At 48.9% G+C, this 16,731-nt stretch overlaps 1 protein-coding gene and 1 long non-coding RNA gene across 5 annotated transcripts in view; one reads left to right on the top strand and one right to left on the bottom strand.

The window, feature by feature from the left end:
- The window catches only part of Runx1 (RUNX family transcription factor 1), a 221,850-nt gene that overhangs the window by 55,392 nt on the left and 149,727 nt on the right, over positions 1–16,731 (bottom strand). For all 4 annotated transcript variants that reach the window (XM_027415623.2, XM_027415622.2, XM_027415624.2 and 1 more), the window contains one exon: positions 4,818–4,922. In XM_027415623.2, the coding sequence (XP_027271424.1) occupies positions 4,818–4,922 (105 nt within the window). The remainder of the gene's footprint in view (positions 1–4,817; positions 4,923–16,731) is intronic.
- Positions 15,511–16,731, top strand: part of LOC103161536 — a 7,113-nt gene continuing 5,892 nt past the window's right edge. Inside the window, exons 1-2 of the long non-coding RNA XR_003485323.1 lie at positions 15,511–15,664; positions 16,482–16,587. This is a non-coding gene — a long non-coding RNA (uncharacterized LOC103161536). The remainder of the gene's footprint in view (positions 15,665–16,481; positions 16,588–16,731) is intronic.

Genomic DNA, 16,731 nt, shown 5'->3' with positions numbered 1-16,731 from the left:
TTGATTTCAAGTCCTATCTCACCGTAAGCTTACAGACGTCTTCGTGCATTTTGCTTTTCCATGGGAAAATACGTGTCAAATACAGAGATTCAATTTTTGCATACATGTGCATGTCAATTTTTTTATTTGCTATTTCCCTTCAAAGTCAAAGAAGAAAATTGTATTGGTGCGGTTGGGAGTATTGTTCAGTCAGGATGGTGTCTGTTGCCCAAGTACCAGGGATTGCGTTTGGATCCACTAGCATCCATTACGAGAGCTAGCCTGGGCAGTGCACGCCTGTGACTCCAGCACTGGTGGGTGCAGATACAAGAACTCTAGAGACTCACTATCAGCCAATCTAGCCAGAATTTTAAGCTCGGTAGAGTCTGGGTTCAGTGAGAGAGCCTGACTCAAACAAACAAAAGGGAGGAAGAAGACACATCAGCCTCTGGCCTCCATGTGGGAACACACCTACATAAGCATGCGTTTCCCACGTCTCTCTCTCTCTCTCTCTCTCTCTCTCTCTCTCTCTCTCTCTCACACACACACACACACACACCACACACACAGAGAGAGAGAGACAGAGAGAGAGAGAGAGAGAGAGAGAGAGAGAGAGAGAGAGAAGCATGTACACATACTTAAAGTCACACGATGACTTCCACCAATTTCTCTAGAAAGCAGCTGGTTGACCTATTCTCAGGCTAGTGACATTGAGAAGATTGACTGGTGAGACTGGGCTCCTGATGGTTCCAAGTACGGCTCCACTTTGCTCTCATCCCTGAATCCCAGAGCTCCAACAGAGACTGTAACAGCAATTTTACAGGTGGGTAGGAGCTGTTCCAGAGACAGCCGGCATTTGTTTCTCGACCTTTCTGAATTCTAATGGAGTCTACCCTGCATGTCACAGGTACCTGACCAATAATAAAGACTGCCCTGGCCTCATCTCCGGGATGGACCCAATACGTCAGACCTGTGACCTCCACTCTCATAAGAACCTCACCCAGCGTCATGTCTTCTGTCACACCAAACCAAGACACGCATGCAAACCACATCGTGGACTATTTTTAGAGAGGGAACATAGCTTGAAACACATATGCTCATATCTCAACATCCCCTAGTTCCCTCAATTATAGACACATGGGGTTGAAAGCTGGAGTTTTCCATTACGTTTCTAGAAGTACCGAAGCTACAGAAAACAACTCTTAAAATTCTTTTTGTGAAAACTCCGTTTATGGGGCAGGGAGAGCTGGGGAGACTGCTTAGTCAGTGAAGTGCAAGTCACCCAATATGAGGACTCATGTTCCCCTGTCCCCCGCCCATGGAAATAGCCAGGTGCATGCAGCTGCAACCCCGGTGCTGGAGGCTGGAGATGTGCAGATCCCTGATGCTTACTGGCCAGGCAGCCTAGCTGAGTGGATGAGCCACAGGTTCAAGGATAGACTCTGTCTCAAACAACAAGGTAGAGAGCAGAAGATGGTGATGGTTGACGTTGACCTCTGACCTTCACACACACATACCGCTGCCACCACCACCATCTTTGCAGCTAGCTTCTATTCTTAAACTATCTTTCAGAGTGTGGACAAGGCATTAAATGCTCTGCTTACTCACTGAAAACAAGCACCTGGTGGTGCTCGTCCTCCCCAGGGAACCTAATTCCCCCAGGCTCACCTCACTAATGTCTGTATGGGCTGGAGAGGCAGACACATCCCGTAAAATGTGTTTTGACTTACTCAGATGGCTACTGGGGAATGACAACCTGAACTACAAAAAGGCTGGGACTCTCTCCCCGGGACACATGCTACAACAGCTTCAGTCCTGACCATGTCAGCACCGAGGTTACAATGTGCTTCACAGCCTCCGAGCTGGGTCTCATATAAGAAATTATAAAAGCCAGCCCCACAATTCATGAACAGGATTCCAAAGCCAGGAGAGAGGGCTCGTAGAATGTGAAGTGCAGACAGCATGGCATGGATGGAACAGACAGACAAATGGACAGAGAGATGTGTGTGTGTGTGTGTGTGTGTGTGTGTGTGTGTGTGTGTGTATGTGTGTGTATAACAATCCAAGGTCTGATAATAGTGAGAAATCCTTCTTTTCCCTGGGGCTTCATCAGCATGCTCAAACCTGGACAGGTTGATTCCTTTCTCTGGGGCTGGTTTTCCTTTTCTTAGAAGGACAACTGGTTCTTCCTCTCTGAGCCTTTGATTTCCCCAAGCGAGAGAACTTTGCAACATTGCTCAGCTTGGCAAATGCCAGGGTTCTAGACTCATCCTGAGTTCATGATCCATCAACAAGGAGGGGTTGGGCAGAACTCCTTAATCTGGAGTGGCTGCGTCAGCAGGATACCCCATGCGCACACACAGTCCTTTCTTCACATTGCATCAAAAAGTGATGGTGGACGGAGCACCATCAGAAATAATGAAGACGCTAAGAAGACAGAGTATGAGATGTGGCGACACAAGCCTTTTAACCCCAGCACTCAAGGCACAGTGGCTGAGGATAGTCAGGGGTTCAAAGCCAGCCTGGTTTACATAGTAAGTTCTAGACTGAGCAGGACTACATAGAAAGAGCCTGTCTCAACTCAAAAGACAAAATAAATAAATAAGAAGAGAATAGTAAAATTAGACACTAATGGCCCACCTTTGCTTTTGGAGTTGGTCTGATTTGCATTTGGTTTTTGTTCTAGAAGTTTCTTGTAAAATGATGACTGTCCACTTGGGGTCTCTAAGACAAAGTTAGCCCTACTTCTCCCTTTTCACTCTTCCCTTGACATCAAATTCCATCTGAGAAGAAGGCTAGCTACAGAGGGCTTCCCTAGGGCCCTTTTCCCAGTGACTGGGCTCCTAAGTTATAAAACGTCAGGGGTGGCAAACACTTTATCTGAACACTTGATCAGGCAGGCAGCTGTACCAATATGGGGCCATTTCTCTTACAGAAAAAAATGCACAAGGTGAAAACCTGCCTTTCTTATGTGTGGAAGAATAGGGAACATAGAGGCTTGTCGTGGACCCCTATTTTAAGTTGTTTCCTCATGCAGGGCCATTATCTAAACTGTCCTAGAGGCAGCGACTGCTTTGGCTTTAAAGTTAGAGTGCCACAGACACCCTCAGCATAAGCCTTCCTAAACTTGCCTCCAGCCCTGGTCCTGCACCAAGCCATCCATTGCTCTGGCTTGCTTCTTCTCAAGTCCTCTGCTCTGACACATGGCCCTTGGGAATTTCTGTCATGCTTAGTGTAGGCCCTCCTTTTCAGCAGGCATTTCTACTCTGAAACCCCAAGGAGTACTGTGGGGATTCCTGGGTGTGTGATGACAGTGTGTCTACTAGGTCTGTTTTCATGCATAAAGAAGAATCGGGGTGTGATATCAAGTCCCTGAATTCCCTGAGTCTGATCATGGCTGGAAACCTGGCAGGAGGTAACATGGGAACAAGAAAGGCAGAGAGGAGGGAGTGACCAAACACAGCCAACAGAGGAAAAGGCAGTCAGCGTGGAAACCATGTCCTGGGGTATTATTCCTGGTGAGTGTGGGAGTCCTCTGCACGTTACTGCTTCAGGGAAATTGGAGAAATGGAGATGCGACCAGTTCCAACAGGTAGTCTAGACACGAGAAGTCATTTTCATGACTGCAGCAAAGGATGCCACAGCCACAGTGACCAATGGATAGCCATAGAGAGTCACACGCCCAAGGGCTACGACCTCAGAGCCCAGAGGAACTGCCCATGTTAACAAGGTTGTCTGTTGAGGATCACACCCCAGGAGCCTGCCTCAGAGGCTCAATGGAACTATCACCTGGAGGCGACCAGGCAAGGAAGTACCACTGGGGGTCCCTGGTATTTCCTAAGCTCATGCTCTGCACCAGGCACATAATGTCATCTAGTTAAGAAGGTGAAACTGGGGTTCCGGGAGGTTTTGAAACTTCCTGAAGGCTGAAGAATTCTCCTCACTGTGTTCTAGGGCCCATATTCTTAACAGTCTCATTCTTAGCACCTAACCTCTTCCACCAAAGCTTCTGGGGACAGGAGGGGCCCCACTTTTCAACATCCCAAACTCTGAGGGAATCATTTCCCAGGGACACTTGGCATGTTTAGAGGAAAGCCGGTGCCATCCAGGGCTCATCTGCCTACAGACTTGGAACTCTAGTGCAGCCTCAGCTCCTGGGCCAGGGTGTGGTCCTGGAAGAGTGTCACTTCTGTGTTTACTCAAAGATAGTCATTAAGTCACCGTGAAGACATCTTTCCTTCAGACTAAACAACCTCACTCCCTTTTTAAACACTCTCCTCACAGAAGCTCTTTTTCGAGACAATCTTTCTATACTTACTGGTCTTCCCCCAGCACTCTTCCCCTGGCCCTGTCTCTATTTTAAACAATTCTAGACTAAGATGTGTGCTAGGGAAGAAGAAAGGAAAGCTTTCACAGTTTTCATCTCCGGCCTTAACAAATGAGCACTAGATGGATGGGAGCTGCCTCTTCTGGTCCACTCTGACCATCAGGTCTCTGTACATGACCAGTCTTCTCTTCACTGTTTGTTTCTGGTCACATGGAACTTGACACTATATCTGAGGGTCTATTCCTTAGCCTCAGAGAGCCCCAAACTGTTCTTAATTCATTTGAACTGGCCTAATTTCCCTTTGATGTCAAAGACAGAGCTTTGAAAGAGCCCAGACACAGAAACAACCTTTGAGAAATGAGGGGGTTGACAAGGGGACTGCTCCTGTCTGCAGGGGTCTGATGGCCCTTTGGGAGAGACACTGAAGCCATGGACAGAAGATTTGTAAGACCCAGCTGGTTTTCGAGGACACCAGCCCAGAGAGTTACCAGCCCTGAGAGGGCCCACTTACTTCGGGGTTCTCTCGGTCCGTCCACTGTGATCTTGATGGCTCTATGGTAGGTGGCGACTTGTGGGGGGTTAGTAAAGACGGTGATGGTCAGAGTGAAACTCTTGCCTGTGAAGACACAAACGGGACAGGACAGATTGAGGGGTGGTCTGAGCATCTACCCGCACGTTAATCTAGGCTACCCAGACCCCAAACTGAACAGGTGACAGAGTCGAGCCGGGAGGATTTGTTCTCCTGGTAGTCCTATGGACCTGGCTTTGTTTCCAACCTGGAATGTACACAGAGGGTTCGCTAGGTGTGACACATTGCATAGTTATGTGGCTTTAATTCAATCATTAATTAACAACAGGATTAGGAGAGATCAGAGTTTACTCCCACATTGGGATTTTGGGAATTGCCAGCTGGGACTCATAGCCATCCACCCCTACCCTTTGTCCTCCTCCCATCCACACCGCCTTCTCTCGGCAGTTATAAAATCCAGGCCAAAGGAAGAGGAGGAGGAGGAGGGGGATGAGGAGGAGGAGGAGGAGGAGGAGGAGGAGGAGGAGCGAGCGAGCCCCACATTCCCCTTTTAACTCTGTACTTTGGAGGACTAGGAAAGATTGACTATAGCCAGGCTGAGGGTAGCTCAGTGGGTAGAGCAGTTGTCCAGCAAGCTTGAAGCCCTGAGTTCTGTGCCAGCATCGAGTACACCTGGGACGATGCTGCACACCTGTAATCCCACCACTCAGGTAATGGAGGCAGGAGGATCAGAAGTTCAAAGCCATCCTCGGCTATGTAGTGAGTTTGAAGTTAGTTTGGGCTACATGAGACTCTGTTTCAAAACAAAGGGGCAAACAAACCAAATCAGCAAGGATTGAAACTCTAAGCATGAAAACATGCTAAATTAGAGATTAGAAGCCAATGGTTGATGCTAAATACTATTTATAAGCACCAGATGACTGGCTCGATGTTGCACAAGCGTTAATGGGGTGAGGCAGAGTGAGACTATGCAGCCGGCAGACTGAGATTCACACGCATTGTTCATATGAAAGTGTGCCTGGCTCTCTCTGAAATATTTTACGTGTCTCTATGAAAGGTCAGCTCAGAGTTAAATCACATACGTTACTTCTTGGTCTTATGACTTCAGGGAATGGATTCCGGGTTTGAATTCCCCTGCTTCACCCTGACAAGCCACAAGATCTAGACTTCCTATGGCTCAGTGTTCTTGCCTGTAAAATGGGTGCAGGCATTTTTTCCAAATTTATGCAGTTTTGGACTGAGAGAAGAATACATGAGGTAAAGCATTATTACAACAGTGTCTGTCCTTAGTGTTCCCCTCTGCTCCTCAGAGCTCTGTATGGAATCCTAGTATTTGAGTGTGATACAAAGTATTTTACCTACACATTAGTTCTTCAGTTAATGCAATTTCTCTTCTTACTCACGTAGTAGGCAAAGAAACTCAAATGAAAGGGAGACAAACCTTGCCCACTAGCTCCAAAAGGCACTGGCTATTTTAAAACTCAGTGTATCGACCAGCCTGGTCTACAAGAGCGAGTTAGTTCCAGGACAGCCTCCAAAGTCACAGAGAAACACAGAAACCTTATCTCCAAAAACCAAAAAAAAAAAAGCCAAACAAAACAAAAAACAAAACAAAAACAAAATCTAACTCAGCGTATCTGACTACCCACCTTAGAGGACACACACAGTTTCCAGTTGATATATATGTTTTAATATGGGTGAAGGCCACTCAAAAACTCCCCAAGAATACAACCTAAGGCCACTGAGAAATAAATGTTCCTAAGAATACAATCTACGGCCACAGCAAGCTGTACTCCTCATCATATAAAGTGTTCCCAAAGAATCCTGGAGTATCTGTGTGTAATCTCTCTGCTGAAGTCTATGACGGAAGGAACAATGGTGGCAGACAAGGGCAGTGACATAGTTCCATTCGCATCCTGAGGGGCCCGCGAGACCACACGGGAGTGGTTTCTAGGAACTGGGGTTCTATGGCACATGAGGCTCTGTGCCTAAGCCCCCCCCCACCTCTTCAGCCAGCCTCCTCCCCATAAAAAAATGCTGCCAGGCTCTAGGATTTGTCATTGTCAGACATCTGCAGGTATCATCGGGGACAGTCCATGGTCTTCTACCTTAGTGTCTCGCTGACTTGGAGGGATGGCCAACAGAAGCCAAGGGTGGACATGCTGAGAATGGTGTGCTGATGTGGAGGCTGAGGGAGCTGGCTGCCCATCCTTCCCTGTCAGTGTCAACTGTGGAAGCTGCCACGTGCTCTGCCGCTGTAAGGCAGGCTTCCAGCAAAGCTCATGGTGGGCTGACCTTTCTCAGCAAGAATCCTCATCATCCTAGAGTCAGGTCCCAAAATCTTCTCCCTAGAACCTCTCCCTCCTGCATCCCATGAGCTCAGCTCTCACGCTAGGGCCTTGGGACTCTGGGGCTTGTGCAGACACTGCCACTTCTCCAGCCATTCAGATTTGCTCGCTTGGGTCTTCCCACCTTCAAATCCCAGCCGCTTGCTGCTGTTCTGCTTCTCAGGTGGCTGTCCCTGAGGATGAGCTCACTCGTGACTATTTCAGATAGGCCCCACAAATCACTCTTCACCTTGATTACTTAAGACCTCTGCTTTGACAGCATTTGTGGTTATCCAAACTTAACCTGCCTGGAGGCAGGGACCATGTTCTCCAGGGCCTAGCATCCTTCAGAAGCCTGGAAGGAGGAGAACAGGCAGAGGCTTAGGGGTAGCAGAAGCTAGTGAAGTGAGAGGCAACAAAGGGAAATTACCTTGAAGACACCAGCATGAGGGTGATGGCTCAGTCCTGAGCTGGTCTTGGGGGTGTGTGCTGTGGGGAGTGGGGGACAGTGGGATCTGGTGCCTCCAGCTGGAGAGTTAGAAGATTTGGATTCTCCCCTGGTCCCAGTTCAAGGGGTACTTGTGGTATGGCTCACAGCTCTCTGATACTGTCTTTTGAGCCTGAGGCAAAGGCCTACATTGGACATCTTTCTTCTCAACTCAAGGCTATGGAATGCCTGTAGCATCTAAAGTTCTCTGAGCCACAGGTTCAGCCACTATTGCCTGAAGTGTGTGTTATAGCTCTCTGATGATATCATCTGAACCTGTGACTATCCAGCATGGTGTCACCATGAACAGATGCCTGGTGGCCCATGTCCTCAGTTTGGTGTCACCATGGACAGATGCATGGTGGCCCATGTCCTCTGTTGCTTATGGCTTCAGAACTGCAAGGACCTCAAGGATCTTTGAGTGCGAGCAGTCATGAGGCTGATGCAATACAGTATTACGGCTTAATGCATTCAGGTTCAGTCTCACACTACTCTGGAGCTGCAAGGCCAAGGCGAAGGTGCCTGTAGAGCTGCTCCTTTAGGAGGCTCTGGGGGAGGCTGGCTCCTTCCTTCTCCTTCCGACTTCATTAGACTGTCAGCAGCATCCACCTTCTGTAGGAACTTGTACTCTCAGTGCCCCAATCTCTGACTCCATCTCTGTGTGGTGCCTTCCTGTAGTATAGCCCCTGACTTTCCCTGTCCTTAGAAGGCCAGCATGTGTGGACTTGGGTACCACATGGTCTTCAGCTCACTGCACTATGGTGACCTTACTCTAAGTAAGAGCATATTCTGAGAGTCATGGTGCCTGTTGACTTTCTGAGCAAATTCTTCATTCCCGGCATGTCATTGCGAGGGTCTCTAAACTCTGAGACAGCCCCGTTCTCACCACCCTCCTTACGTCACTCTACCCAACAATTTCCTAAAGAGCAACAAGGAAATTTGTGTTCGAAATAGCGACATCTTTGGGTGTTTGTAGAACTTACAATGTTTCCAACACATTCTCCTATGTGATTTCATTTGGCTGTTACCACAGATTCATGAGCTGAGCATTATGGGTTTTACACTCCTTAACAGGGTGCAATGCTAAGACTTTGAAAGGCAAAGTTACTTTCTTAAAATCACTCAGCTCTGGTTGACAAGATGGCTCAGTGGGTGAAGATGGTTGCTGCCAAGCTGGACAACCCCAGTTTCATCTCTGGGATCCATATAATGAAAGGAGAGAGCTGGCTCTCACAAGTTATCCTCTGACTTCCATAGTTATGTTACAATACAGACAGACAGACAGACATATAGACACACACACACACACACACACAGAGACACACACAGACACATATACACATACAGACACACACACACATATACACAGTCACACACACACACAGAGACACACACATATACATAGTCACACATACACACACAGAGACACATACATACACACACAGACACACATATACACATAAAGACACGCACACAGACACGCACACAGACACACACACAGACAGATACACACACACACACACACACACACACATAACAAAAAATTAATCACCTAACTTAAATACAGAACAAGGAATCCTAAGCTTTATACCCACCACCTTCTGTGTTTTTGTCATTGGTGTCAAAAGTGTCCACCTGTGCCAAATCCAAACTCAGGAGCCCCTTTTCACCTCCACTGTCACCTAAAGTCAAAATTGCCCCTGTGACTCTAACACAAAACTGTTCTAGGCAGCTGCCTATGAGCCAGGGTCTGGGCTTGGTGGCAGTCTCCTGGGGTGGACTGGACTCTTGGGAGGTGAAAGCTTGTGAGAAGTCTCTGGTTAACCAGAGACTAGCTGGCTTAGGAGAGGAATTCGGTTGCAGTGGAGGCTGGTGAGGTCACCCCTGGCCACCAGGATTTTCATTACTTTATGCTCACCATGTTATGCGCAAACATGAGGAATTTCCACTTAGTGATGGCTGCCAGGTAGGAAGCTGTCGCATCAGTAATGGGAGGAGATAAACTAGTGGTTAGCCTCACGAAGGGCTCTGGTTACAGCCGACGTGGACACGACGCCACAGGTCAGTTGTGGGTGTCATTCCTCAAGTACTGCCCATCTTGTTATTTAGACAGGGCCTCTCACTGGCCTGGAACCTGTGGATTCACCTAGGCTGGCTGACCGGTGAGCCCGAGGGCTGTGTCTGTCTCCACACCCTCCTTGGGTCTTCCTGTTTGTGAAACAGAAACTTCACAAACTGAACGGTCTCCCCAGTCCTGGTGAGAGCTTTGAGGACCAGGCCACCATCTGCTTATTATCTACAGGCTATGGTGACTTTTGTCTCACAGCTGAGTGTGACATCTTTCTCCTGGGTGAAAACACAACCTCCATCCCTCTGGATTTTTCCAGCTGGGCTTGGCACTATCGCCAAGGTATGGCTTCCAGGTAGCCAGAGGCACATCTTAGGGTGCCCTGCTCTCCACCCACCCAGGCCCATGGTTGCTCAGACAAGGCCCTGCTTGGCCAGCACCTGCAGACGTGGGAGCTGCAGCCTCCAGCACACATGTGTCATTAGCCAAATTCCCTTATTAAAATGACCTATGGGCTTGGTATTTTAAGTGCGTGGGTGTGGAGAGTGAAAGACTTTCAAGTGTTTTTCTCAGCAAGCTGCAGCCAGAAGAGGAAGGGCTTAGGGGGGACCAGAGGAGTGCCGGTCAGCAAAATAACAGGAGCCCTCCTGGGCTCTTCAGGACCCAAGGCAAGGGGGAGGGGCTGGGCTGCCCAAGGAGGCTTCATATTCCTGCCTGCTGCTTTCCCAGAAGCCCTCACTGGCCAGGACATTGATAACCTTGGGGCTGATCTTGGACACTGCTTGCAGGCTTTTTGGCATGGGAGGGGCAAGCTCTAAGTCCCAGATGCCCTGAATGTGAGTCACCCGGTGGGAGGAGCTAGGGAGAGAGGGAAGCAGTGAAATCTTTGCTCTGCTCCTGGTACTGGATGAAGCAGCAGCAGCAGGAGCAGCAGCAGGAGCATCTCCAGGGGTGACTGTGATCAGGGAGAACAGACGTGATAAAGAGGGGTGTGAGGGCTGAATAAGGAGAGGAGAAGGGGCTGTCGTCTGGACTCACCCTATGAGCAACAAGGGACAAAGCTTGCCCATGAGGCCCCAGGGAATCCCCAGGGAGAGGGCTAAGTGTCATTGTGCCTGTGTTCAAACCACACTTGTTGTCTGTGCAATTATGGCCGGGTTTCTTAATCTCTCAGGGCCCTCGTTCTCTCTTCTGCAAAACGGAAGGTAATAACACCTTACGCCTCAGAGTCTTTTCATTGTAGGCTAAAAGAAATAAGGAACGCGTGGACTGGGCACCCAGCAAAGTCTTGGTAAAAAAAAAAAAAAAGTCAAAGATGTGACAACCCTTCCACAAAGATTTCGAAGCCCCAGAGATCCTGTGAGGAGGGGCTGGGGTGAGACAGCCATGGGCACCTGAGTGTGGGTAGGACTGATTGTGGAAAAGGAGCAGTGTTCAGCAGGTGACAGTGTTACTACTCAGACTGAGTTCCACTGGAACTTCAAGTTCATGGCCATGTCACCAGCTGGCAACCTTCTGTAAGGCACAACTGTGAGTGGCTGATCTGCTATATAAACAAGCCAAGACAGCGACATGTGGCGTCTCCCTCGACGCCAGTCTGTCCATCCATGGAGCAGAACAAAATACGAACTGCTTTATTTAGTCGGAAAGAAGGTCACAGGGTGAACCTTCCTGGACACTCATTGCTGTGATGTGACAAGGCTTCCAAGGCCTGGAAGTTGCAGGGCCTCGGGCAGGGCTCACTGGTGAGCAGTGACAGTTCTAAGGTCTAATAAAGCCTTAGCCAGACTCTGTCTCTCTGTGACTGACTGTGCTTCTTTCCACATCTAGCAAGTGATGAAACCACAGGATCAAGACACTATAATGTACACAGCCTTCCTCAGGAGGGCTGAGGCTAGGAAGTGAGGGGTAAGCAAGACTCTAGGTGGCTGGAAAGCACTTCCTGCCCAGGTTCTAAACACCATTACACTGCGGCCAGACCCTCTTCCCAACCCCGAGCCCTCTGTCTCTTGCCGGGAGCACACTGCCCTTTCTTGGTCTGCGGGAGGACAGTTCTACTCCACCGTTCCTCAGTGGTTCCGTAACTCTCGTTCTCCTTGGTGTAGGTTGGGACGCGTGAGTCATCTTCTCCTTTTGGGGACTGTTTCTGGGGATGTGAAACTCGCCCTTTGTCACGAAAGGAAGATCCCACAGGCAAAGGCTCTTCCGCTGAGGGCGCGGCAGAAATACCTAACACAGCACCACAACACCCTACCCACACAAGCCCCTGCCGGGGAGCTGGCCTGCTCTACTCGAATCACCCAAGAGCATGCAAAAGGAGGCATTTTTAAAATGTTGCCTTTGAGAAATCAAGGCCACTAGGGAGGTCTGCTCCTCACAAACCCAGGAAATCCCCAAAGATTCTCAAAGGTTGCAGGGAGAGTTCCCCTTGGACTGCAGATGATGCCAGATCTAATTCTGGCCACAAGTAACTGGGCATCACAATGGATTCACCCAGGCCAGGGAGATGGTTCAGTGAGTGAAGGCCTGCTGCCCAGCCCAGCCACGGGGTTCAATCCCTGGAACCCACATGGCGAAAGGAAAGAGTTGACTCCCTCAAGTTGTCCTCTGACCTGCACACATATGTACACGAACACACATGCCTACACACACACACACACACACACACACACACACACACACACACCTCATGCACACACACATATACACACACATGCCTGCATACACACACATACACACACACACACACACACACCTCATGCACACACACATACACACATGTCTCATGCGCGCACACACACACACACATATACACACATACACATGCCTGCATACACACACACATACATACACATACACACACACATGCCTGCACACACACACACACATGTTGTGCACATGTACCCATGCATGAGCACACATACACATACATGCACACCGAGCACACACACATGCACACACACATATATGCATGCGCGCACACGCACAGGTGGGGGATTTTTTTTTAAGGAAACATGATTTCCACACTAGCAGTATCATTCCCAGTGTGCTCTCAGCATTTTACCTCTGACTTTCCCACCGAGCCTCCTCACAGCCAACACTCAGGCCTGTCTCCCTTCCTCTTTCTATTACCACTGTGTCCTGTTGACAATGGAGCTGCATGATTAATTAATTTAGGGGCTTGTAACTTTCGTGGAGTCTCCTGGCTCCTCTGAGCTGTTCTGGAAGATGCCGTGTGTATATCTTATCTTGTGCAAAGAGCTCCTCTGTCCAGCTGGCTGGATTCAGCCCCATCTGCATCCATACAGGCAGAATGCAGGCCAGAGCTCCCCACTCTTGGCACAAGTCCAAGCCTCCAGAGCCTAACCGAAAGCTTGCAATACAGAACTCAGTTTTCCATAGAAATAACCTTTGCCTGGTTACACGGAATGAATGACCAGATACACGTGAAAGGGGCCATCTACTTGGAGAACAGAAATGCCTCATGTTACATTGCCCTCAAGTTCTCTGGAAGTGAGCCAGTGGAGCTCAGGGTCTGTGCTTGAATCACAGTTGTGTTTTCTGCTCCAATGTCATACAAAAAAATGGGCTGATGGGATGAGAAGAGGCTCTGTAGGCAAAATACTTTTTGCACCAGCTTGAAGCCCTGAGTTCAAATCTGCTGCACTTGTAGAAAAGGTCAGTAGGCAGCAGACAGCTGTAACTGTCTTCTGGGGTTTGATACAAGTGGATTGTTGGGGGGCTTGCCAGATGAAATGGTGAGCTCCACTTTCAGTGAGAGACCTTGGCTCAAAAACAAAAGTGGCAGAGAAATCTGGATACCCACACACCTGCACATACATGCACATGTGAGTACACACACACACACACACACACACACACACACACACACACACACACTCAATAAAGTGAATCAATGAGTTCTGCTGACTTCCAGTGTGGCAGCTGCCTCTGCTTGGAAAGCATGGCTATGCTATGGGGTAAATACTGTAAGAGAAAGAAGAGTAAAAGTGGGTTATACACAAATGCTGTGTCCGTGTCGTTTTTAATAAGACACGGGGACATCCGCAGATTTTGCTATCTTACGGGAGAGGTCCTAAAAGTGGGCATTATGTCACTTGACAGCCCCCACCCTCAAAGCATCAAGATTGCCCCTTGGGACTCTGTTTTCTTTCCTCCGGCTGCAGGTTTTCTTCTGTCTTACTTATTCACTTGGGATCCGAGCCCCATATTCTCTCAGATGACTAGCCTGATTTTAGCCCAGGCACGTACAAGATTCTCTTTAGGCTGAGACCACAGAGAGACAGACTCAGACTCCCCAGGCTCTGCTGGTCTATCTGGCTTGTGTCTTCCAGCCAGGGGCCACACAGGGATGAAGCCCAAAGTGGCTTCCCAAGGCTGCCTGACTCATCACCCTGCATGTTCGAGTGGTCTAGAGCCTCACACACAGCCCCGCACAGCCCTGTGCCACATGGGGAGCAGCAGGGAGGCTGGGGTCCAGGTGTGGCCATTCAGAAGAGAAGGTGGCACTGCTTCTCCAGTTCCTGCTCGCCAGCTTCTTGAGCCTCTGCTGTGATGAAAGGAGCAGGGACAGGTGGGCTGGATGCCTGAGGCCAGCCTGGGGTGGGGGGAGCTAACGTCCCCTGTCAGTGACACATACTACATGGAGGTGTTTGCAGACTCTATACGCACAGATCTGAAGGTGCCTGAGAGGAGGCATGCATCAGGTTGGTCTCTCAGGACCCCAGCACCCATCAAATGCCTTCCCTGTTCTTCACACTGCAATCTAAGTTTGTCTATCATGTGTGTCTGGTGATGCCACTCTTTGCTAAGAACCTGTTGGCCATTTGCCATGTCACTAGCATCACACCTAGTGCCCAGGGTAGATGTCAAGGCTGTTACTACATCCTCACCCTACTCTACCAGAGCAGACCACCCTAGTATCTCTTGGTTCTTCAACAGGCAAGGTGCCCCCCACACACACACACACACACACACACACACACACACACACACACACACACACACACTCTGTTGTCTGCCACAGGTATCAGCAGACATGACAAGTTCCCGGGGGAAAGGGGGTAATCTGCCTTTCGCTAAGTTGCACACAACTTCTATTTGCTCCTGTCCTTTGTCACAGAGATGTCCACTCAGAACAGGGAGGGTTTGCTCCACTGTCACCCCTCATGAACGCTTGATGTTGATAACTAACTGCTCTTCGGTTGACTCACGAATCTCCGGTGCTAGCCTGGTGACTGACACGACACACAATACGTATGCAATGAATCAGTGAATACAGGCTGAGGCAGGAGATGACTGTGAGTTCCAGGCCAGCCCGGGCTAAAGAGTGCTACCCTGTGCCAAAAAACAAAAGAAAGAAGGAAAGGAAGGAAGGAAGAAAGAAATGCTCTCCTTAAATGACTACAGGGGACAAGGTAAGCAAACAGATGTAACAGAGAAATGGATAGAATATGTTCAACACTTAGTGCCCTCCAAAATGATTAGTTATTTTATTATTGTTATACATGCATTTATTGGTGAATATTTATGAAGATCTGTGTGTCCTAGACACCTTCATTTTACAAGTCCTGAGCAGAACAAAAGGATAAAAGTTCCTCGCCATGGAGGAGGGGGCGCTAAGAGAGGGTACACATTCCTAACTTCCTAATTCAACAGGCTGCTCCTGTCATCTCCTCCTTCCTCTTCCCATAGATCCCACTCCAGGAGGAAGAGTCTCCTCCTTCCTCTCATAAGGACAGCATCTCACTGTTATCATCCTCACTCTGCCATGCCTTTCATCTTGGAGGAAAAACCAAGGCCTGAATGTCCTAGAAAGTCCTGGCCACTCCTCACACTCCCTCCTGCTGTCTTCCAAAGACCCACAGACTCATTCTGAATAGATATGCATTTCTGTGGAAGTATGATAAATCAGAGGAACCGTAAGGTAAGTGAGGCTCAGTGGGTGCCTCTGGTGTAATCCAGAGCCCAGGAATTTGACCAGGAGGCAAAACAGTAGTGGAGCAGGAGGTGGCTGGGAGCAACAGATTAGATCAACTCTCTAGGTTCCCTGTAGCCTCCGGAGAAAACCCATGTGTGACTATTCACTAGCAATTTATTTAAAAAGATGAGGTAAGAAAAGCTTCCGGGTAGCTGCAAGGATGGCCTGGAACAGCATGCAAAGCAAGCACGGGTCACACCGCCATAAACCCCCTAAGCTGGGTGGAGACAGCAGGCAGTTACCACTCAGGAAGAGTCTGATGCTGCTGGGTGCCAGCCTGCACAGCTCTGCTACGGGACAAAGGGATTATTCTGCCTCATTGTCAAAATGCAGTGTTTATTGTTAAAATATACGTGGGAATGGAAAGGAGCATGTATGATTCATAAATATTTGCATGCTATTAATGTTTGACAGAAGAGTTGGACAGGCCAAGTTGGGAGAACTTCTTTTCCCATGAAAAGCAGTGCTTCGAATTACAGTCCGTATTTAATTCCATCTCTTCCATCGCTAATCTGAAATCTCAGTGCCTGCTGGGCATAACCCTTTCGGGCCCTCGGAGCTCCAGGAGGCTGGGGAGGAAGCGTAGGGCCAGGAAGCTCTTGCCCAGAAATCCACCAGAAGCAACAGGAGATGGGCCTCTCATTGATCTTTCTGCTGCCGGCTGTGGCACGGGACTTGAAATTGTCACTGTCTCTTCCGGGGGTGCTGTCCCTAAAGAGACCTGACCCAGGGTTGAGAATTTACCCAGGGTTTTCTTCTGCAGGGAAAGCAAAATCTGCATTTTATCTCAGTAATCAATCCTCACCACGCCTCCTCCTCGTCTCTGTGGACAAAAGGGGACTAGAGCTCAGACATTCACAAACCTCTAAGTAAGTTGTTTTCATATTCCCCACCCTCAGGGGAGGGTCGACAATGTCTGCAGATATCTAAGACTGTGTGTGTGTGTGTGTGTGTGTGTGTGTGTGTGTGTGTGTGTGTGTATGTATGTGTGTGTGTGTGTGTGTGTGTGTGTG

This window comes from Cricetulus griseus, chromosome 4, assembly GCF_003668045.3.
Source record: "Cricetulus griseus strain 17A/GY chromosome 4, alternate assembly CriGri-PICRH-1.0, whole genome shotgun sequence".
NCBI lineage: Eukaryota > Metazoa > Chordata > Mammalia > Rodentia > Cricetidae > Cricetulus > Cricetulus griseus.
Note: the sequence above shows the minus strand (reverse complement) of the source record. Positions and strands in the feature narration are given on the sequence as shown.